Below are 24,414 nucleotides of genomic sequence, written 5' to 3'. Positions count from 1 at the left end.
ACGTGGATTCTTTACTTTTGTTGTTTTAAAAATACTTAGAGTAGTATGGATCGAAGCTGGATTCATCAGTGTCATATTAGTGAAGAGTATGAGCGAGGGATTTTTGAGTTCATAGAATATGTTAAAGAACATGCAAAACCAGTGAACGGGGCATATTTTTGCCCTTGTGTTCGTTGTCTCAATCAAGTATTTGAAGACTTGGACAACATTCGTGATCATCTGTTCATATATGGAATAATGAGAAGTTATACAGTTTGGATGTGGCATAGGCAAGTGTTATATAAGCGAACAACATTAAGAGGTTCAGATTATGTCAACGAATGGATGAATGATCATTTAGATGAAATGGTTCGTGACGTTAGCGAAGAAAATTTTGGAAGAGCTCATTTATACGAAAATCTTAAGAACAATTAAGAGCAAGAGTTGTATCCAGGATGAATCAATTTTACACGGTTGTCGGCTACTTTGAAATTGTTTTGTTTGAAAGTAAGAAACAGATGGACTGATAAAAGTTTCATGGAATTGTTGGAGTTGTTGAAGGAGATGCTTCCAGAAAATAAAACGTTACCTATCGGTACTTACGACTCGAAGAAAATTCTATGTCCAATGGGTTTGGAATACCAAAAGATACATGCATGTCCCAATGATTCTATATTGTATAGAGATCAATATTCTTCAATGAAGGTGTGTCCGACATGTGGTTCGTCACGATTTAAGAAGAAACTTGATGGAAACAACGATGAAGACAATGATGGTCACCGGCTAAGGTCATGTGGTACTTACCTATAGTACTTAGGTTGAATCGATTTTTTTTGTTAAAGAAGATGCGAAGAATCTTATGTGGCACGTTGATGGAAGAAAATGCGATAATCTTCTTCGACACCCAGTTGATTCCCCACAATGGAAGAAGATTGATGAAACATTTCCCGAATTTAGTGCAGAACCAAGAAACTTAAGACTTGTACTTGCTACCGATGGTATGAATCCTTATGGCATTAAGTAGCAAACATAGTTCATCGCCAGTTCTGTTGATGATTTACAATTTATCTCCTATGTTGTGCATGAAGAGAAAATACATGATGTTGTCTATGATGATATCGGGTCCTAGACAACCTGGAAATGACATTGATAGTTATCTTCAACTAAAGCATGGGAAGAAAACTATGTACACAAGACACCGAAGATTCCTTCCTCGAAATAACCCTTACCGTAGATTGAAAAAAACATTTAATGGAAGTTCTGAAGATGATGTAGTGTCATGACCCCGTAATGCAGAAGAAGTATACAACTAAGTGAGATTGATGTTGTCTTCGAAAAACATAAAAAAAAGACCATTGAGAAAAACATTTGGAAAAAGCGATCAATATTCTTTAATCTTCCATATTGGTTTAAACTTAATGTGCGACATTGCATAGACATGATGCATGTTAAAAAAATGTATGTGATAGTGTTGTTGGGACTTTACTAAACGTAAAAGGAAAGACAAAAGATGGAGTGAAAGCACGACAGGACTTGGTTGACATGGGAATCCGTTTTGAGCTATATCCGCAATCCATAGGAAGACGCACCTATCTTCCTCCAGCTTGTCACACTCTTTCAAAAAAAGAAAAGCAATTTTTTTGTCAATGTTTACATAGTGTAAAGGTTCTACAAAGTTATTCATCGAATATTAGTAGCCTTGTTTCTATGCAATATATAAAGTTAGTTCGTTTAAAGTCTTACGATTGTCATGTCTTGTATATTTGTATATTTTCTTAGGTATCTTGATGATCACGCACGATTTTACAGGCAAACAATAATATTAGGATTCTATTGCTCAGTCATTTACAATTATAATCAAGCATTGGACAGGGTTCCTCGTACAAGTTATCAATTTGAAGGTTCCATCTGTAAGGTATTAATTTTTATCCTTCGTGTCTTTATAATTTATTGTCTTTTATTTGTATTATTTTGTAATTGTTCATGTTTTTTCTTCCAAATATGGTTATTAGAATGAAATTATTCTTTCTTTCATGTATGGAGGTAGTATTATTATGGTTTTATTATTACAAAACCATAAGTCTTTTATTTGTTGTCTTTTAGGAATAAGAGTAGTAGGAGGGTCATTGAGAATGAACACAACACAACAAAATAACCTTAGAGGTTTTCATAAACGTTATTAAATAACCTTTATAGTGTTTTTGCGTTGTAGCGGTCTGCAAAGCCTAACGTTAAATAAACGTTAAAGTGTCACCACTTTCTTGGTTTCAGTTCATTGGCACAGAACGTTAGTATGGACCGAAGTTGGATAAATTCTAAACGAACAACCGAAGAATACGAGAGAGGAGTGGAACAATTTATTGAATTTGCTACGAGGAATGTAGCAGATAATAATGGAAGATTTTATTGTCCATGTGTGAATTGCTTGAACGAGCGGAGACTACACATTGCAGTAATACGAGAGCATGTTTTGTGTGATGGGTTCCTAAGGAGCTACACCAAGTGGACATGGCATGGTGAATTAGTAGAAGTGCCAATAGCACATGTGTCTTAAACTGAAGCAGAAGAAGTGGATTTCGTTATGCAAGATGGTTTGGAGTAAATGATTCGTGATGTTGGAGATGATGTCTTTGCACGATCACATATGTATGAAACTTTGTGTAGTAATGCAGAAATGCCTTTGTATTTAGGGTGCATTAAGTACACTAAATTGTCGGCAATATTAAAACTATTTAATGTGAAGGCAAGAAATTGGTGGAGTGATAAGAGTTTCACCAAATTGCTTGAGTTAGTGAGTGACATTCTTCCTGAAGGTAATAGGATGCCAACATCTAATTATGATGCGAAGAAGATATTATGTCCAATGGGTATGGAGTATAAAAAGATTCATGCTTATCCGAACGATTGTGTGTTGTACAGGAAGGAATATGAAAAGTTACATCACTGTCCACATTGTGGGTTATCAAGATACAAGCAAAAAGATGGTGACTTCGAAGATGATGTGAGGAAGGGTGTTCCAGCAAAGGTGTTGTGGTATCTTCCCATAATTCCAAGGTTTAAAAGATTATTTGCTAATGTCAAAGATGCAAAACTCATTAGATGGCATGTAGATGAACGTAAAAGAGATGGTCAAATAAGGCATCCAACTGATTGTAGTCAATGGCAGACAATAGATTCAATGTTTCCATATTTTGGAAATGATCCAAGAAACCTTAGACTTGGACTTGCTACAGATGGAATGAACCCGTACGGTAACTTGAGTAGTAGACATAGCTCATGGCCTGTCATGTTAGTGATCTACAACTTACCTCCTTAGTTGTGCATGAAACGTAAATACGTCATGTTATCTTTAATGGTTTCTGGTCCACGACAACCAGGAAACGACATTGATGTTTATTTAAGCTCGCTAGTTGAAGATTTGAAAATGTTGTGGGATTCGGGGAATATTGCCTATGAAAGATTTAAAATTACTTGGGTTAAAATCTCATGATTGTCATGTTTTAATGCAACAACTCCTACCAGTGGCGATTCGGGGAATATTGCCTAAGAATATTAGATATGCATTAACTAGATTATGCTTCTTTTTAATGCCATTTGTAGTAAAGTTTTTGAGCCTGCATGGTTGGACTATTTGGAGAATGAGGCTAAAGTTATATTATGTGAGTTGGAAATGTATTTCCCTCCATCATTTTTTGATATCATGGTTCACTTGATTGTACATTTAGTAAGGGAAATTAGACTTTGTGGACCTGTGTTCTTGCGATGGATGTACCCAATTGAGCGATACATGAAGATATTGAAAGGGTATGTCAAGAACCAATATCGTCCTGAAGCATCAATTGTTGAAAGATATATTGCAGAGGAAGCTATTGAGTTTTGTACAGAATACATATCAGAAATTGAAGCTATAGGAGTACCTAAAACTCGCCACCATGGAAGAATTGCTGGTAAAGGTACTCGAAGTGAAAAAGTGGTGACATTGTCACGACATGAAGTTATCCAAGCACATTTTTATATCTTGAATAACATTGACATTGTCCAACCCTACCTAAGTGCTCACAAAGACATTATAAAGAGAGATAATCCACGGATGCCTGAGAAGTGGTTGATTAATGAGCATAACAAGACTTTCTTAAGGTGGTTCAAAGAAAAAGTTCAAATTGATAATACAAGTTGTGATACATTGAAATGGTTAGCATGTGAGCCAAACTTTGATGTCATATGTTGGAGTGGATATGATATTAATAATTGTTCATTTTATACAAAATCTGAAGATGATAAAAGTACTATGCAAAATAGTGGAGTTATGGTCGTGGCTGAATCAATGCATTTTTCTAGCTCAAAGGATAAACATCCTATTATGGCTTCAATGTGTTACTTTGGTGTAATTGAAGATATATGGATGATTGATTATACAAGTTTTAGAGTTCCTGTTTTTAAATGTAAATGGGTTGATAGTAATAATGGTGTTAAAACTAATGATTTGGGTTTTACCTTGGTTGATTTACATAAGGCCAAATATACTGATGAGCCATTCATCATGGAATCTCAAGCAAAACAAGTTTTTTATGTCAATGATCCTTCTAACAAAAGATGGTCAATTGTTCTCCAAGGAAGAACTACACATGGTAGTCATCCAAATGACGGTTCAACACTTGATATTTATGAGACACCATCTTTCTCCACAAATATACCAACATTGGATGTTGATACCGAAGTTTATGATGTCCATGCCACATGTGATGACCATCACGAAGGGTTATGGGAGAATATTCCAACATAGTGGAGAAGGTTTCTGCTTTCTTTCCCTTGGTTTGCTGTCTCACCAGCTTTTGTCCATTTTGTTACTTCTTTCTCTGTTGGAAACAAGGAATTATCCAACTTTCTATTTCTTTTTACTGTTTATGTTGTCACCAATTTATAAATGATTCATTGTATATAATTACCCCATAGCTTTATTAATTTTTCATGATTAATTGTATATAATGTGGCTAAAGGCTTTATCAGTTGTCATTTTCTGGATCAAGATTAAGCTATATCTTCCTCAGGAGTTTGCTTAATCTTTATCCCAACATCATTAAAAAATTGCTAAATTTCTTTATTTTGAGTATGATAGGCCTTCCATTTTAACAAGTATTATGTTCAAACCTGAGATATAGATAAAATTAACAACATATGAATACAAACACACTTTTTTTTATGGGCATAATCTCATACAGTCAATTTGTGGAGATAAGCTCATACATTAAGAAGGTTTTTCTAGATAATTATCAGAATTTCTATTTGTGCTTCAATATATTCAACTTTTTATGCATATCTATTTGTGGAGAGAACTTAGTTCAGTAACATAGACAAATTCTCCACCTTGGAATGAATATAAGGATTTGGATTTTATTTTTGCATGATCACGGGAACAGGCATATATCCCAAATTACTAGTTTAAAATATATAAAATAAACTTTTGGTGCATGAATTATATCATTTTTATAATATTGGTAACAGTTTGCGTCAATGGAGTATTCAATGTGCCACTTTTTCTGCTTCAATTGACCACTTTAATTGTTGTTTTGGTGTATTCAATTAAATTTCATTTTCAATTTTTTGTTAAAACAGGTTTATGGTTGATCCATCTACACCTACACCACCACAAAGTGAGGACCAAAGTCAATCGTCTACCCAACCCAAGTGTAGATGTGCGACTAGGCTAAAAGACTTGATTGTTAGTCGTAATGTTGATCAGAAATTGCCCATTCAATTTGATATGAGTACAGGAAAAGTTATTGGAGACAATCGTGCAAGATTCACTAGCTTTGTGGCCTTACTTGGTAGTAATAAGGTTAGTATTCTTATTGACAAATGGGACCATGTTCCTGAAGAAGTGAAGAACCAAATATGGCAAACTATAATGGTATGAAAGTCTTAACTTAACTTCCACAATTATTAGAAAATTTGTAAATATAACATTCATGTACCTATTATTTAGCTAACATATGACGTCCCAAACAACAACTTATTGAGAAGTAAATGGATATCATATGTTGGGCAACGGTGGAGGGGTTTTAAGACTGACCTTACTAGTCGGTATATTTATGGTAAGTTAAGTCACAAGAATCCTTGTGAGATATATCAATTCCTTGATGAGGAAACGTGGCAGGCTTTTCGGGACAAACGATTAGAACATGCCTTTCAGGTAAATTTAATGTTTTATTTATGATTTGATATTCATTTTTTCTGTTTCATAATTTGTTATTAAATCTTTATGTCACATGTTTGAAATAGGAAAAGAAAAAAGTTGCACAAGACCTACAGAAAAATAATCTCCACCCACACAAATTGTCTCGTGGGGGATATGATAGGTTAGAGGAGATTATGATCCATGAGGCCTCTTCCTTAGCTACCGATGATGGGTAAGATTTGAGTAAGATTTCTCCACCTCCATGTCATGAGAAATGGAAGAGAGCTCGCACTAAGCCATCAGGAGAATACACTTCTGAAGAAACTCGACTTGTAGCGGAGAAGATTGTTAGAAACTCATAATAAGCCTAATTTTAATTTTAATGTCTTTAGATATATTTTTTGGCATATATTCTGTAATAGATGAACTAAAACACTATTTTTTCAGGATGACTTAGTGGAGAAAAGCTCTCAAGGGTCATTCACTCAAGAAGGCCGAGATGACATATTAGCGGTTGCCATTAGACGTCCGGAGCATCCAGGATATATCCTTGGTGTTGGACAAGGGGTAGGACTCAAGCAATTCTTTGGTGGTCCTACTCGAAAGGTTACTTTAGCACAACTTAGTGAATCCGATAAAAAGGTGTTAAGAAATGAGTTTAAGAAAGAATTGTTCCCAGAATTGAGAGATGAGTTATTGTTAGAAATCAAATCAGAGATAGCATCCTTAGGATTGACTATTCAAGGTCCACCAAATGGGGCTTCCCATGTTGCTAGCACAAAGGGGAGTTGTCCTCTTCCTGAGGAATCAGGGGATGGTGTTGATGTCCCTGTTGATTGTGAATTGTATGTTGATGATCCCCACTGACATTTGGTGGCTCTAGGTAAACTGTTGAATCATTGAAATCTGTACCCACATTCCTGATATTGAATCATTTTGAAATTTGCATTTAGCCTTTGAACCACAATGTTGTCTATACTTGCAGCCTCTCTATACTTGTTGCCTCTCTATATATGTTCTAAGTAAGTCATTTATACCATTTTACTCAACAATTGTCATCTTTTTTGTATCTTAGGTAAAATATATAATTTGGGAAGCACCATCCACCACGAGGCTATTAAAGATGATATGTTGCGAGTGGTGGTTGTAGATATTAAATATTCTTCTGCTCGTGTTCCTCTACCTAGTGAGGAGGTTTAAACAGTGGGACAAGCTCCAAGAAATTTTATCATTTGGCCAGCCAGATTGGCAAAGCCAATTTTAGTAAGTATTTATATTCATATTTGCCTTAATTACTTATGTATTTGTTGTATTTGGATGCATATAATATTGGACTTATTTTGTGGTCAAATATAGGACGTTTCTAAGAATACAAACATTATTACACCTCCTCAACCACAATTGTCTCCTCTCCAACAACTTGGTGCAGCGGTAGTCACAATGGGGAATAAAACTATTGAGATAGATATGTCTCCTGAACTCACATGCAAGACTGCTACCACCACTTTATAGGTATGTCATAGGGATATTTGTGAAATTGTCATTGGTAATGATCTCCTCTCTACAACAGTTCTACAACTTTGGAATTTGTAAGTAAACCTTCACAAACCATGAAAATACTATCATATTGCATTCGTGTATTTATTTTAACATTATTTGTTGATATTGAAGGTATTTGCATCACCTCTGCATCGAGAGAAGGAATGCTACTATCTATGGATTTCTTCATCCTGTTACAATTCAAACTGTAGGAAATAAATCAGAGGAGGTGCAAAAGTACTTGATAGAAATGTTTGAAAAAGCTGGTAAAGAGGTCTATTTAACACCTTACTTGCATAAGTAAGTACATAATTTTTTAATTTTTCATGACTAGTCATAAGTAAGTACATAATTTTTTAATTTTTCATGACTAGTTTAAAAGTTTCTTATAATTAATATTATTCTAACTTGTAGGGATCATTGGAAATTGCTAGTTATTGTTCCTGATCGTTCTCTTGTAGTGCTCTTATGTTCCTTGCATAAGAAAGCTAACACATTGTCCATCAAAAATATATTAGAGGCGTACGTTTTCCTTTTTATTTTGATTCCTTCCTATATTATTATTATGTAATGGATGTGTAACTTTTGTATAGGTCTTTGGAAGAACATTTAAGGTTGCAGGGTGTTCCATCTATTTCTAGGAAGAAGATGCAAATAATCACACCTTTGTTTTGTGTTTTGTGATTGTTATTTTATGAGGAATTGGCTGTGTTGTTGGTTTTGTGAAATTTGGTTTAGCAAAATATGCAGAGCTACATGGTGCAAAGGCTAGCTAGAGTATAATCTGATATTTTGTGTCTTTGGTTTGAATGAGTCTTCATTATTTGTATTTAATTTTCAGTGTCGACGTCAATTGGACAACTATGAGTGTGGGTATTATGTAATGAAACACATGCATACCATTATTTGTACAAAATCATGAAATAAGGTATTAAAATACTAACTAAATATTTATCCAACTATTCATTACAATATTTGGATTTAATATATATTTTCATGTATAAATGATGTATTAAATATTAGACTATTTAATATTTGAAATGAATTCTATTTTGTTAGTTTGAATAAATTTGTTTATTTAAAGCTATATTGATTATAAATGGATTGGATGAGATGATAATACAGGAATATTATTATAATTTCATTGGATGTCAAATTTAATAATCAATATTTTAAAAAAAAAACATTTATTATTACGTTCCATCTATTATAACAGACAAAGAAAATTTATTATAATAAACTGCGCATATTATAAAAAGTAGATAATTTTTGTATGTTATAAAAAGTCATTTTTCCACTTGTGCGTGAATTCATTAAAATTAAAAGTACGTAACACGCAACGAGGGTTATTAATTCAGGAAGAAAAACCTGTAACCTTAGCCTTTTTTTTTAACCTAATATACAAACCATTTTACAAGTATCACACTTTTTACTTAGATTACTCCTCTGCCCAAACCTGTCTAACAGAACCCACAATTACAAAACCCACAATTCCTTTCTCCTTTCTCTTCTTTTGCTTTTACAAGAACCCACATAAAACATTAATTCCTCTTCTCTTTCACTTTCACTTTCACGGATACACTACCCACTGTTTACTCACTTTTCCATTTAGATTGTTTTCTCTTATTCCTTCATTCTTTATTTTCAACTCTAAACTCTTATCCTCTAACACCCAACTATCACCAAACATTCACCATCATCTTCGTTATAACTATTTGTTTTACTTTCTCCCTCTCTCAATTCACGTGTAACCCTACATTACTTTTTCTTTGCATAATCTCTTTTGCTACACAACCCATGCTCATATTCACAAGAAAATAGTGCGCCCCTTTATCACTTGAAACCCAACTTCCTACTGCCACTATTTTTTAACACCAGAACCATATCTTCTCTCTACCTCTCCAACCAAGAAACCTGTTACTCACGTACACCCTTCTTCTCTTTTTTTTTTTTTTTAAGTTTCTCACCTCTCACCCAAGAGACCTTCTCACCCTCTCACGCTCCTTCCACGTATCAAAGATTTCTATAAACATGCAGAAACCCTTCCTACTCAACTAAGATTAACCCAATCACTTACTCCTCTCATGAACCCCTTGCTTCTATGCTTACAACAACACCACACTCGGCCTCTAATCCTTACTCCTACACACACCTTATACTTCATTCCTTACCTCCCAAAACCACTTCTTTTGATCTTACCTTTCTTTACCATTTTTCTTTCACTTCTCTACCTTCATACACACACCCATCCCTGCACCCACAACTCCACCAAAACTACGTATAGCTACCTCTACTCTTATGCACTACTTCTCTTCTTTCTTCACGTCAACCCTTCTTGTTTCCTTTTCCCAAAACTTACTCATTTCAACGCCACACCCCAACTCTTCACGTTGTTAACAACATGACCTACGATCCTTGACTGCTCCCAACCCACTCGTTAACAGAAAATAAGGTCCAAAACTCCCAAGGAGTACAACAGGAAAGAAAAAGAGACTTCACGGTCTCAACAAAACATTCAACCCTCTAACCGACCCAGCACGTAAATCATTTATCACCACCTCCATGTGAAAAGAATAAAGAAACCGAAAGATTAAAACGGAAACAAAATATATAAACATACTGGAACTCAACCATCCACTCAGTTCAAACATGACCCTGACAACGATTACTTAAGCCTTTGTTCCTCACAACCCCAAACCCTACAAATACTTAACAACCATAAACATATAGATTTTCTAGTCACTCCCCTTACCTGAATTCAAGAGGGTTGCTAGCGTCTTTGCTCCTTCACGATTTGGTGTGTCGAACAGCTCTCCCTCCCTTATTTGATCAACCATTCTCTATCCCCCAAGGAGCTAGGTTTCCGTTTTATATTCTCTTACGGCTGCTTCTTATTTTTCCCTTGTTTTAACCGAATATCCTCCCCAACTCACTCACTGTTACCCCTTCTTATAGTTTCTTTAGATTTAACCTAAAACGGCCCAAAAACCTAGCTGCTTACTCTCTTTACTCTGGCCCAAGAAATCCCCACTAAGGGTGTTACTCCCTCACCACCACATTTTCTCCCTCCACCTCTCCAATTTTATTATATATTTTTTGAATTACAAAACTAACCTTTTATAATTACACAAATAACCTTTTTATTTTTTAATCCTAATTATTTACTTTAATCCTAATTATTTACTTTAATCCTAAAATCTATCTTTCTACCCCTTCTCACCCACCTCCCAACCCTCTCAGATTCTCACCCAAGCTCCATCACATTTGTTTCTCATCTTCCATTTTTCCTCACAAGATTAGTGATGATATTTTTAATTTTTTTTTAAATGCAATGCATATATCTCTGTGATGTGCTCTGTGTTGTGCTGTGCTCTGCGTTTTTTTGCTGTGCGTTTTTTTGCTGTGTGCGTGTGTTGGGAAAAAGGAAGAAGATAACCAGGCCAAAAACGGATGTTGGGTATCCATTTGGATCTGAAACGGATGTCGATATCCGTCGACGGATGTTGACATCCGTTTTTTCTTAAACGGATGTTGACATCCGGTGACGTAAACGGATGTCAACATCCGTTTAATGTTAGGACAGGACGGATGTGAACATCCGTTTAATGTTGGAATCAGAGACATAAAGCTTGCAAAAAGAGAATGGATTCTCCCAGGCCAGTCATGCAGCGTCTTCGACCTCTCTCCTGTGAACTACGAGGTTCAAGCCATGAGCGCAGAGAAGCTCCCTTTCATTCTCCCCGCTGTCTTCACCATCGGTCCCAGAGTCGACAACCACGACACCCTTCTCAAATACGCCAAACTTCTCTCTTCCCACGACAAGCTCTCTCACCACGTTAAGGAGCTAGTCCAGGGCATCATCGAGGGAGAGACACGTGTCTAGGCACCAAGTCGTTTAAACAGGAAGTGTTTGACAGGGTTTGATCCCTATTGGCTTTATGTTATTCTGAGGTACCAAAGATAAGAATGTAGCGTAGTTCTAATTTTGTAGATAAGATCATAGGAAGCAAAACAATGGAATAATATGATGCAGAATATATAATAATAAGTGTATTAGGAAGAGATTTCAAGAGGGAGAGAGAAATAAGACAAGGCTGAAAGGCAATAAATGAATGGGAATAAGCAGTTATACGTTTTGGGAATCTCTGAAGTCAATTATGGCACATAGTTGCAGTTTGTGATTGTAATGTTTATAAAAAAGAGATAATAATTATTAAATTGGGAAGAATGATGAAGCATTAAACAAAGAGTAACTACCACCCATGAGTCTTTTGCACTTCCAAACACATAAAAGTTGATTAGTGTAAGTTGTGCTGGTTTAATTATGGAAGCTTGTTTAATTATGGAAGCTTCAGTTAACCCTTCTTCTTCTTCTCTTGTCACCATTCTCAGATTTGCATCATTTACAAAGTGAAATTTATATATCTATGAACAGTGGTTTCATCAGGGCTACACAGCATGAAAATGACTTGACGGGTTAAGATTGCATTTCATCTGGTTTAACGTGATTTCACATTTGAGAGGTGGGAGTACTGCGACTAAAAATGGTAGAAATTTAGGGTTTTATATTAAAATAATTAAATAGAGTTAAAAGTAAAAAAAAAGGTAAAAAAATTTATTTTTGTAATTAAAAAAAAATTGAAGAAGATTGGGAAGGTGGAAGGAGCAAAGGTGGTGGTGGAGGGAGCAACATCCTAAAGTAAATAATTAGGATTAAAAAGTAAAAAAGGTTATTTTTGTAATTATAAAAGGTTAGTTCTGTAATTCAAAAAATATGTAATAGAATTGGGGAGGTGGAGGGAGAAAATGTGGTGGTGGAGAGAGTAACACCCCCCCACTAATATCCTACAAATCCAACACTTAAGTGTAGGTCCAAACTCCCTTTCTAAAATTATATCAATACCTAACATATCTTTAGTGGTGAAAGGTATAATCTAACGCTGCATGTAAACATATAGAAGACAAAACATAAATGAATTCTCTCTCTTGTTCTCACGGTGCATCCACATTGAAACTCATGCAAAGCAAGGGAACAACAACAAAGCTTCTATACAACAAGAAAACTAACACTTCCCCTTATTGACATTCTTTCACGTGAATCAATTGCCAATACAGGGATTTGAACCAGCGTCGTGGGAGTGTCTCCCACGGTAACACAATGCACAAACTACTTGCTGAAGCTCATTTTGTTGACATTATAACACAAATATCAATATATAATAATCCTTACTTCAACCAAATTTCGAAAATTTAAAATAAATCTCCAACTACTAAATTCTTATTCATTTCTAAACAATAATAGAGAATATTAAAATAAAAATAAAAGGTATTTTTATTTTATCCGGGCCTTACACTGGTTTTCATAAAATATTTGAAAAACTAGTCGATTACTATTTTCATTAAATCGACTGATCCTGTAAAATGGTTTTCAATTCTCAGACCTTTGGTGAAGGTGCTTCGACAAATAGACCACCACTATTTGCTGGAGAAAATTATGCTTTTTGGAAAATAAGGATGTAAATCTTTCTTGAATCGGTGGATGCAACTCTAAATGGTCCATATGAGCCCACTCATGTTTTAAATGGAAAAGTTGTTTTGAAAAATTTTTAAGAGTGGACTCAAGATGAGAACTGAAGAGCTCAATATGATGTTAAGGCTAAATTGCTTCTGCACTAACCATGGATGAATTTTTCAGGATTTTCCAATGTAAAACTGCTAAAGAAATGTGGGAGGTTCTTGAGGTCACACACGAAGGAACGGATGAAGTGAAAAGGGCCAGAAAGAATTCTCTCATACAGAAGTATGAGTTGTTCAGAATGAAAGCGGGAGAGACTATCTATGAAGTACAGAAACAATTCACACACATAGTCAATCACCTCATGGCTCTCGGGAAAGTGTTTGATAAAGAAGAAATCAACATAAAGATCCTGAAAAGCCTCAACAGAAGCTGGCAGCCGCAAGTCACTGCAATATCTGAATCAAGAGACTTGACCAGCATGAACATGGCTACGTTATTTGGAAAACTCAAAGAACATGAATTGGAGCTTGGAAGGCTAAAGGAGGAAGAAGAAATTGAAGAGAAGAAATCAATTGCACTAAAAACCACAAGCAAGAAAGCTACAAAGAATATTGAACCTGCAATTGAATCAGATGTAGATGTACCATAAAAGGAAATGATGAATATGATGGTGAGAAAATTTAACAGATTCATGAAGAATAAAAATTCTGCAACTAACAATGCAGGTTTTTCAAGAGGAGGAAAGAAGAGCTCAAGAAGCAACGTTGTTTAATGCTATGAATGTGGAAAGGATGGTCATATCAAGCCTGACTGTCCAGACTTGAAGAATAAATAGAGAGAATTCACCAAGTATCCTCAGGACAAGAACAGGAAGCAAAGGAAAGCTTATATTGCCTGGGAAATAGTGATGAAGACTCTTCAAGTGATGATGATTATAGTGCTGAAGAGGAGTCAAATTTATGCTTCATGGTAGGCTCTGCACAATCTGATGATGAAAGTGATCGTGAATTTGAAATTGAACCAATAGAGGTCAAGTATACCACATGCTATTGGATGCATTTCAGGAGATACATGCAGAAGCCATGCGACTTCAATATAAGGTGAATCGATTATCCTCTGAGAGAAAGGACTATGAATACAGAATTGATAATCTAGTATAGGATAATGAAAAGGTTGAAAAAGATCTTGAAGAAGCTTTGAAATCTGAGACAGTCAAGACCGAAATACAAGTTGTTGAGAAAAAATGTGATAACTGTCCTATACACATTGAGAAAATCGACTGCTTAACCAGCACATTAGCCAAATTTACTCAAGGTCAAGAAAATCTTGATGTTGTGTTAAGATCATCTGGAAGAGCTATCTAAAGACAAGGTATTGGTTATAAGGCTAAAAGTAATAGGATAAACTCAGAATTTATTGATTTGAGTAAACCTACTACTAATGCATGCTTTTACTGCAACACAATTGGTCATAATGTTAGAAACTGCTATTTTAGAAATGTTGGTGTTCCAAAGGGAAAATACAAATGGGTTCCCAAGGAACAGCCTCCTGCTACTAACAAGAGAGGACCCAAGTTCAAATGGGTACCATTTTAACTATTGTGCAGGAAAGGAGCAGTAGCTGCTGAAGCAGTATTTAACTCAAGGATGAACTACCATGATGAAATTAAAAAAATTCTTGAGTCACTGATTGTGGTAATTGTAACAAAACTCTTTCATGCATTATAACCATTTGTATGATTGATTGTTATATGCATGTTTGCTATATGTTGTTTGATTGATTGTTTTTTGTGAAAACATTGTTATGCGAATTTTAATCGATTATGTTATGAACTGAGTCGACTATAATCTCTGATTGTGTTTCTTTGTTTTTGGTAACACTCTGTTAACACATTAAGTTGACTTTGTTTTTATTGAAATCGATTAATAATCTCCGTTTTGAACTTTCTTATGATTTGAAAATTTAAATTGGGCCTGATTGAATCATTGTTGTTTGCGCCCTCGTGGTTGTCTCATTTATTTCATTGTATTAGCATTTAGAGTGTTCTGTGCTCATAATCCTGTAACCCTAGACTAAGAAAGATTGACCAAGAACTCTACATCACATGGCGTCTTCAAATCATCCACCAAGTGTTATATACGGATTTTGGACCTTATATACGGATTTTGACTGTATGTAATTCAATTTTTTCTTGTAGTCGAAGCAGAGGCAAAGAAGTGGCAACTGCAAGAGGACCTGATCCCTCAAGTTGGATCAATGATGATGAGACCAGAGAAAGATTTCTAGATGGAAGGGTCAAGATTGTTGTTCCACCCAAATACCTGAATCTAAGTTTGTTTGAAAGAGAGGGCATCCAGTTTCTAGGATAACTTGAAACTCAGGAACTCTCTACATATTTTCAGATGAAGGGTGATTGGTACCCTGACCTGGTAAGGGTGTTTTACAACAACTTGAGGATAACAAATGGTGTTATTCAATCAAGAGTGAAAGGTGTTGATATTCACATTAGCAATGATGTTTGGCAACAAATTGCGGGACTGAAAGAAGAAGGCATCTTCTCTCATCTACCAAATTCTGAGACAAACCAGTGGCTGAAAAAGAAAGATATCTACAGAACCTGGCTGAGATTTCCAGGAAGATATACTATTGAAAGACTGTATGTGCATGAAGGATTGAACATGGAAGAAAGGATTATAGCTTACCTTCTTGCATGGGTAATTCTACCTAGAAGATTATTACAAGATAGAATGACCACCGAAGATGTTTATTTGTTATATGCAATCAAAAATGATGTTCCCACCAACTAGGTGGAGGTGTTAAAAGATCATATGACAAATGTTTCACTCAGGAAATCTCATTATTTGCCCTATGCTATTTGTGTAAGTCGAATACTTGTGCTTCAAGGGGTGGATATCAGTGGCAAGCAAAAGTGTTCTAGCAACTGCACAAATATAATAAACAGAAATACTATTGCATCTTTTGGATTGGTAAAGACTGTAAAAGTTTGGTGCTTCAAAGATAAAGAAGACTTGTCAATAGTTCAGGAAGTACAGTTGTGAATGAAGAACACACAAACTTCTTCCCTTAAACCAATTTTGAGAGATTTGCAGCTGATCAATTCAGGATTCTGACTGAAAAAGTTAATCAGATTGAAAGAAAACTTGACAATGCTTTACAACAAAGGGAAAGCAGTTCATCTGATGAGGACTCTAGGGAGACATCTGAATCAGAATAGGGTTACTAGGAGTGCGTGTTTTAGTTTATTTTCTATGTTAACTGTATTGTCTTGTGTTCTTCTGTAATAAATGGCTTTATATGTCATCTTTGTCTTGGCTTTACCTAATTGTATTTCAAGTTTGACATTAATGAAATCAGTGTTAATCAAATCTGTGATTCAAAAAGTGTATCAGTAAATTGAACAAAACTGAATTGATTAAATCGATTACACTATGTTTGTATGCGAATGAATTATTGATTACTGTTATTTTCATACATTTGCATACTCACACATTAATTCCTGTATAACATTGATTCTAAAATGCTTGATCTGGAAAGACTTGGAAAAGTTTTGTAGGAATATCACTTGCTGAACTGGACAATCTAGCATATGCTACAGCAAGAAATCGACTCTGACTGAGATCAAATTGATTAAACATCATCAGGAGTTTAAAGATTCCAAAACTAGAATATCTTATATCTTTAGATCTTGTTTTATTTGATGTTGATTGTTTATTCTTATATATCTATGCTTATCTGCTGCATAAAATATTTGAGATAATAAGAGATTAAAATGTGTTGCTTGATTGAATCAATATCTCTATGTTATTACTGTGATATATCTGATATGATACAATGTTATTGCATGTTGATAAATGCTCTGACATATTATGATTATTGCATTGTGCATCTGTATTTTGAGATTGAAATATGTATAATGACAGGGGGAGCATTGCATATGATTGATATATTTCACATGTCTTCATTTAAAGGGGAAAATATCTTAATTTCATGTGAATATCTTTGACAAGGGGAGCATCATTACTTGTTTTATGATTATCTGATGCATCTCTATATGCTTGATTATTTGTATATCAATACCATTATGCTTACCTTTTTTGCTAATGCCCAAAGGGGGAGAATTATGTTGGTTGGTAATTGATTGATAATCTGTATTGAGTTGTGCAACATGGTTGATTATTAATCATGGTTGTGCATCATCAAAAAAGCGGGAGATTGCTGAGATTGTTTATAGGGGGAGCACTGGTTTAGCTGAACCCACAATCTTAGTAATATCTGAGTTTTTGATGATGACAATACATAATTAATAACACATGTGTTTTATGTGTTACATGTGCTCTGCTTATATGTTATATGCGTATATGAGAACATGATTGTGTTGTTGTTGTGTTGTTCATTGCATTTCACTATGTTATATATGTGATTTTATACATGAATGCATGACATATGTTTTTGGATGAAATAACCACAAGCACCAATGTTGAACTTTAAATGTGTGTCAAAACAACAGGTTGAAATCGATTACATTACAGGGTGAATCGATTAAAACTCGTGTATTTTCAAAAACTTTTCAAGTGTGTTGTGAGAGTTTTTCAAAGAGAAAAGTTTTCAAAACTTTGCATAACACTGTTGCATAATCGATTACATGCGATATGTATTTGATTAAGTTTGTTACTATTTTGAAATCTATTAATGCTTGATATAACTGTTACAACGGCTATATTTTTAAATGTGTTGACCAAGCATTAAATGTTATTCGATTACATTAATTGTGAATTGAATTAAGTGCTTTGACTGCTACTAAATGTTATAACTGAATTGGTGTATTCGACTGCATTAGTAGCAAAGTCGATTATGCTGCGTCTGATACGAGTTCATCTATATATTGACACAAATTTGATTTCTGAAAAAGACTTTTGTGATTCTAACATTTTCATATTCTTTTGCAGAAAAGTGAAAAGTTTACAGAAAGAAAGAAAGCTTCAAGAAACTAGTTTGACCGTGGTGATCAACTAATTTTGATTTCTTGAAGAGCAAGAATTGCTGAGTTTTCAAAGTCTGTTCTATTTGCACATTTGGGTGTCTACTACAAGATCAGGTTCTACAATGTGCTAAAGATTGGGTTGAGTTTCCTGTTGTGATTATAGGAAGAAGGACATGCTACGTTCTTGACTTTGAGGGTGCCTCAAAGGTGTTGGACTGTAGGAGTGAGGATTCTTGCTGCTAGTATGTTTGTATACTGCCCATATTTTGATTAGAGGGTTAGAGAGGAGTTTTATATTTTTGACGTGAGGTCTCTATAAAAACCTTGTTGTAAAAACCTTAATCATTATAGTGCATTGGCTTCCTGTGATTGGAAGGACACTAGATGTAGGCTTGGTCGAACCAATATAAAAACTCAATGTTTGATCTTTCTGATCCCTACTCTGTTACATTCAATCGATTATACTTTACACACATTTGATTAAATTTCCACTCCATTGAAAATCTTTTAACTTGTGTTTCAAGAAAAGTATAAAGGCATATCTTTTGGTGAAAATGATTTTGAAAGTTTTAAATTTTATACTTCACCAATTCAACCCCCTCTTAGTGTGAGAAATTGAGTCATTTTATTTTAACAATAAACTTTCAAATTCATCTAGATCAAGCATTTTAGTATTTATGCAGTACAGTAATCATTATCACATTTTAAATATGATTATGCAACAACAACATGTAACAATGAGATATGTAAAATGTATACATACATACTAGTGATTGAATTTATTATTAATCAACTCAATGGAGTCAATCACAATTTTTCATTCACATAGGTTGAATAATAACCAGAAGTATAATTTTCATTCATAGTCCAAACGATTATAACCAGATAAAGCAAAATATATGACATGTAAGGCCATTCATTACAAAAACAAGACAAAACAAGTAAAAAAGCCTAAAAAAAAAAACTAAGAAAACACAAAAAATCCTATTTTGATTCAAATTCTTCCATTGAATTCTCTTCACTTGATTCATCTGTTGAAGAAGAGTTGTCAACACAATTTTTAATGAGCTCTTCTAACTTCTTTTTCATTATGAATAAAGATTTTTTCGTTTTTCCAGTCCTTCCATATACTTTCTTGAATTTGTTCATAACAAATCTCTCAAATTTACATTTGGGACACTAGTACAAAAACAGCTTATAACATCATGCGTTTAACGTCCAACCACTGAATAACCAACGTTAAAAATGAGCGGTAGAATTTTTGTAAATAAATGCAACTATTAAACGTCGTTTAGAATTGTAATTCGACGTAAAAGGATATAAAATGTCGAATGACTTTTAAATTCGACGTCAAAAGGTAAGTGAATTCAATAAAAATTTGAGCGGGAGATTGAAAATTCATTCACTTTATCTTAGCGCGCGATACCCTGTTCTTTTCTCAAACTTTTCTTGAACGAAGTTTGACAAGCATCACATGTAATCTTTCTTTCATTTGATACAAATGTATGTTAATTAATTACTTTATGTATGACTTTTGTTTGTTTGAACCGATTCTTTTCATGCTCTTGTCCTTCATAGGCGCATTTTGTTTTCTCTCTCACTGTGACAAAACTTTATTCCGATGAACCCACCTTTTGAAGGTTAGTTTTCGTTTTCGTTTTCGTTTTTGTTTTTGTTTTGAAGAACTTGTTTGATGTTTTTTTTTGTTGAACTTGTTTGTTGTTGTTGTTTAGTTGAACGTGTTTGTTCTTGTTGTTTGATTGAACTTGTTTGTTGTTGATTATTATTGTTTGTTGTTGATACTACACGTTCATAGTTCATGCTTTATAAAATACCAAAAATTGAAATTTTTTGTTTTTTCTGCTTATCAGGTCTAGTAGAGTTGTAAAAAAGGATCACAATTAATTAAAAAAATAAAAAAAAAATTGATTAACGTCGAATATTGACAAAATTCAAAGTTAAGTTTAATGTCGAATATTGTCAAAATTCGACGTTAAGTTTAACATCGAATTTTTTAAATTCGACGTAAATTTAACGTCTCCTGATATGATGTCGTTTGTGATTTCGCCGTTAAAAGCCCGAAATATTCGACATTGTACGTGATTTTTATACTAGTGGGAGAAAATGAGATAGAATCATCATCAAAGTCAGACAGTTCCTCTGTATGTCCAGATTGATTTTGAACATCACTTAATACCCAACCATCAGTAGTCTTTTTCATACCAATAAATGTTAGTATTGCTTTCCCAATTTCATTTGTTCTGTTGTAGATGATTTTGGTTTCCCCAAAAAGAACGACTTGATAGAGCTTCAAGATTTTACTAATGAACACCCCATATGGTAAGTTATGTTCATCACTAATTCCGGTATCAATCATATGTTCCTTGAAAACAGCAACCTAGTTAGTTGGTATTCTTGACTTAACGACATTTAGTAAATATAAATATTCTTTTGTCAATCTATCGCGTAGATATCTCCCTAGTAGTAATAATCATGCAAGAATTTATGCACACATCTTTTCTTCTCTATTCAATCCTTTATGCAAATGCATCTTTCCTCCTTTGTACCTACCAGGATATCTAAGGTAGTCTCTGTATATCTGCTTCTTTGTAGTCCTCTTGTTATGTAAAGAATCTTTTATGTGAGACATACAACCCTCAGCTTTGAGTCCCGCGACAGGTAGCCAGACATCATTATTGATTATGATGTTTACTCCTTTTACCCGCAAATGAATATCGCCATTTATGACACGAAGATTATTGTAGAACACTTCAATTAACTCTGGATAGCAGTCGCCTTTCATTTGAACAAATTCTGCCACTCTTTGATGACTAAGCCAATTTGGAAAAAAGAACCCTTCTCCACTGAACAGAGACAAATTGAGTGATTTATGCGGAACAATTCCTTGATTTTTCTCCAGCACAAAAAACTATTTCTAGTAGCATCATCACTTATCCATCAAGTTGGGCTTGCATTCCTCTCAATTTGAGCAACACTCTTGTAGCGTTTGGATGAAGAAGATGGGGCCATTTTTGTGAATGATTCAATGAAGAATCTTACTCGGTCTAGGTTTTACCATTTTTGTTAAAAGATCAGTGCATTATAGATTTCCAAATCTAGTACATATAAAGGTGCGTAGAAGAGCTTCAATCAAACAGGCCCATTTAAATTTTCAAAGTAAGAAAGCCCATATCAGGAAATTTAATCATTTTATTAATTTCATAGTCGATTTCAATTTAACAGATTCAACCAAAATAGGAAAACAAACAAAAACTCTAATCGATTTCGTTTCTAACATAACCGATTAAAAATCGTGAAAACAGTTTTTCATACAAAAACATTAACCAGACAACCAATCACCAATCATACGCACAACTTGCATTCACATATAAAAACTTATAATGCATGACTGCATGAATTTAACAGTTTTCGCTACCACATTTAGTTACTCAAGAATCTGTGATTTATTCCACTGAATTTCATCCTTGAGCACTTCTTTGCCTCTGTAGCAGCTTACTTTCCTGCAAAACAATCAAAAGGTTTCGATGCAGCTACCCAAATAAACTTGGGGCCTTTATTGTTAGTCACAGGAGGTTGTTCCTTTGGAATCCACTTGTACTTTCCTCTTGGAACACCAACCTTTCTGTAGTAATAGTTCCTGACAGAATGCCCAATGGTATTACAATAAAAGCATGCATTTGTAACAGGTTTGCTTAGATCAATGAATTTCTTAGAATTAATTATATTGCTCTTAGCCTTGTAGCCTATTCCTTTTGTTTCTTGCTCTACCTTGTGACTTTAAAACAACATATAAATTATCTCTTCCTAGAGTAAATGAAGATAGTGTGCTTGTCAAGTAATCGATTTTTTCTAAATGAGCAGGACAATTTTCACATTTTTTCTCTACAACCTGAACTTCAGTTTTAACATATTACAAAGTAGCTTTCAATTCCTATTTGAGCTTTTCATTTTCTTCAACAAGGTTGTTAATACAATACTCAATCTTTTCTTTCAGACTGTAATCGATTTACCTTGTATTGCAATCTCATTGCTTCAGCATGTAATTCTTGAAACACATTCAGCAGCAAGTCATATTTTACTTCATTCGACTCACTATCAAAGTCGTAGTCACTGTCTTTAGAATGTACAGATCCTACCATGAAGCACAAGTTTGACTCCTCCTCAACACTATGATCATCATCACTTGATGTGTCATCATCGTTATTCTCCCATGCAATGTAAGCCTTCCTTTGCTTACTTCTTCTCTTATCCTGTGGATACTTTGAGTCAAATTTTTGTCTTTTTATCATCTTTTTGTCTTTTTATCAACTTTGGACACTCCGGCTTGATGTGACAATCTTTGCCACATTCATAACACGTCACCGTGTTGGTTTTGGAGCTCTTTCTCCCTCCTTTTGTGTAACCTGCATGGTCAGTTGCAGCAGTTCTATTTTTCATTAATTTAGTAAACTTTTTTATCATCATATTCATTACCTCTTTCTCAGTTATCTCAACATCAGATTCAGCCTTCTTGGAGGATCTTTTGTTTGTAGCCTTAAGTGCAATCGATTGTTTCTGTTCAATCTCCTATTCTTCCCTCAATCTACCAAGCTCCAATTCATGTTCCCTGAGCTTGCCAAACAAAGTTGCCATATTTATGTTAGTTAAATCTTTTGACTCGGATATGGCAATTACCTTTGGTTGCCAGCTTCTGTTAAGGCTTTTCAGAATTTTGATGTTGATTTCTTCCTTTTCAAAATCCTTGCCGAGAGCCATCAGATGGTTGACTGTATGTGTGAACCTTTTATGCACGTAATAAATGGTCTCGCCAGCTTTCATCCTAAACATTTCATACTCCTGCACTAGGGAATTCTTTCTGACCCGCTTGACTTCATTTGATCCCTCATGTGTGACTTCAAGAACTTCCCACATTTCTTTAGCTGTTTTGCAGTGGGAAACCCTAAAAAACTCATCCATTGTGAGAGAAAAAGCAATAACACTACGTGCTTTTACATCATAATGTGCTCTCCGGTTTTCCTCTTGAGTCCACTCAGAAAAGTTTTTCAAAACAGTTTTTCCATTTATCACATGAGTGGGTTCAAATGGACCATTGAGTGTAGCATTCCATACACCCTTGTCTACTGATTCAAGAAAAACTTGCATTTTTATTTTCCAAAAGGCATAGTTTTCACTAGCAAATAGAGGAGGTCTATTTGTGGATATACCTTCACCAAAGGTTTGAGAAACAAAAGTCATTTTTAGGATCAACAATCGATTATACAAAAAGGTTAATCGATTTGTTTTTCAAATTATTTTTGAAAATCAGCTCTGGTGCCAATTGTTAGAAATGGTGAGCTTTGTTTCTCAACACCAAGAGGGGGTTGAATTGGTGTTTTATAAAAATACTTGCTTTTCAAATCTTTTTCGCAAATAGGTTGAATCTTTAAACCTTTCTTGAACAACAAGCAATGTGTATGCAATATAACAGTATGTGTATTCGAATGATGACAATATGTAATCGATTAATGCAGAGAGATAGGGAAAAGGAAAATCAAACTCTGAGTTTTATACTAGTTCGGCCTCAATGCCTACATCCAGTGTCCTATCAATCAACCTGAGATTGAAAGCCAATTTTCATTATAGAGATCTGAATTTTTACAGTAAGGGCTTTACAACAGCCACACTGTCAAAATATAAATCACCTCTTTGACTTACTAATCTAATATAGCCAAATACAAAAACCCTGCAGCAAGAACAATTCTCTCCTATAGTCACTCGTTTGAGATCCCTCTCAAAGTACAAGAACTCCTTGTTCTTGTTCCTGGCAACACACACAGGGAACAACAGTGCATAGATTGCAAAACTTCTCCTACAAAAGTCGAAACAAGTTCAACAAAAAAAACAAGTTCAACAAATAAGTTCTTCAAAACGAAAACGAAAACTAACCTTCAAAAGGTGGCTTCATCGGAATAAAGTGTCGTCACCGGTGACAGAGAAAGCAGAATGCGCCTATGAAGAACAAAAACACGAAAATAATCGGTCAAAACAAACGAAAATCATAAATAAAATGCATTTCTATCAAATGAAAGAAAAATTACATGTGATGGTCGTCAAACTTCGTTCTAGAAAAATTTGAGAAGAGAATAGGGTCTCGCGCGCTAAGATAAAGTGAATGAATTTTCAATCTCCTGCTCAAATTTT

General features: G+C 34.5%; 1 protein-coding gene and 3 pseudogenes across 1 annotated transcript; 3 read left to right on the top strand and 1 right to left on the bottom strand.

Moving 5' to 3' along the window:
* Window positions 1–2,272: 2,272 nt before the first annotated feature.
* LOC148205792 (uncharacterized) lies at window positions 2,273–3,469 on the top strand (annotated as a pseudogene).
* A 13-nt stretch (window positions 3,470–3,482) lies between these two features.
* Window positions 3,483–4,762, top strand: LOC148205791 (uncharacterized; annotated as a pseudogene).
* A 728-nt stretch (window positions 4,763–5,490) lies between these two features.
* Window positions 5,491–11,576, top strand: LOC148205790 (uncharacterized; annotated as a pseudogene).
* Window positions 11,577–22,800: 11,224 nt separating this feature from the next.
* On the bottom strand, window positions 22,801–23,469 carry LOC148205789 (uncharacterized). Its single transcript, XM_088105351.1, has one exon. The coding sequence runs from the start codon at window positions 23,467–23,469 to the stop codon at window positions 22,801–22,803; it is 669 nt and encodes a 222-aa protein (XP_087961477.1).
* Window positions 23,470–24,414: the final 945 nt, after the last annotated feature.

Source organism: Vigna umbellata, chromosome 1, assembly GCF_029865625.1.
Source record: "Vigna umbellata cultivar VRB3 chromosome 1, Vumbellata_1.0, whole genome shotgun sequence".
Classification (NCBI taxonomy): domain Eukaryota; kingdom Viridiplantae; phylum Streptophyta; class Magnoliopsida; order Fabales; family Fabaceae; genus Vigna; species Vigna umbellata.
This window is presented reverse-complemented; position numbering and strand designations above follow the sequence as displayed.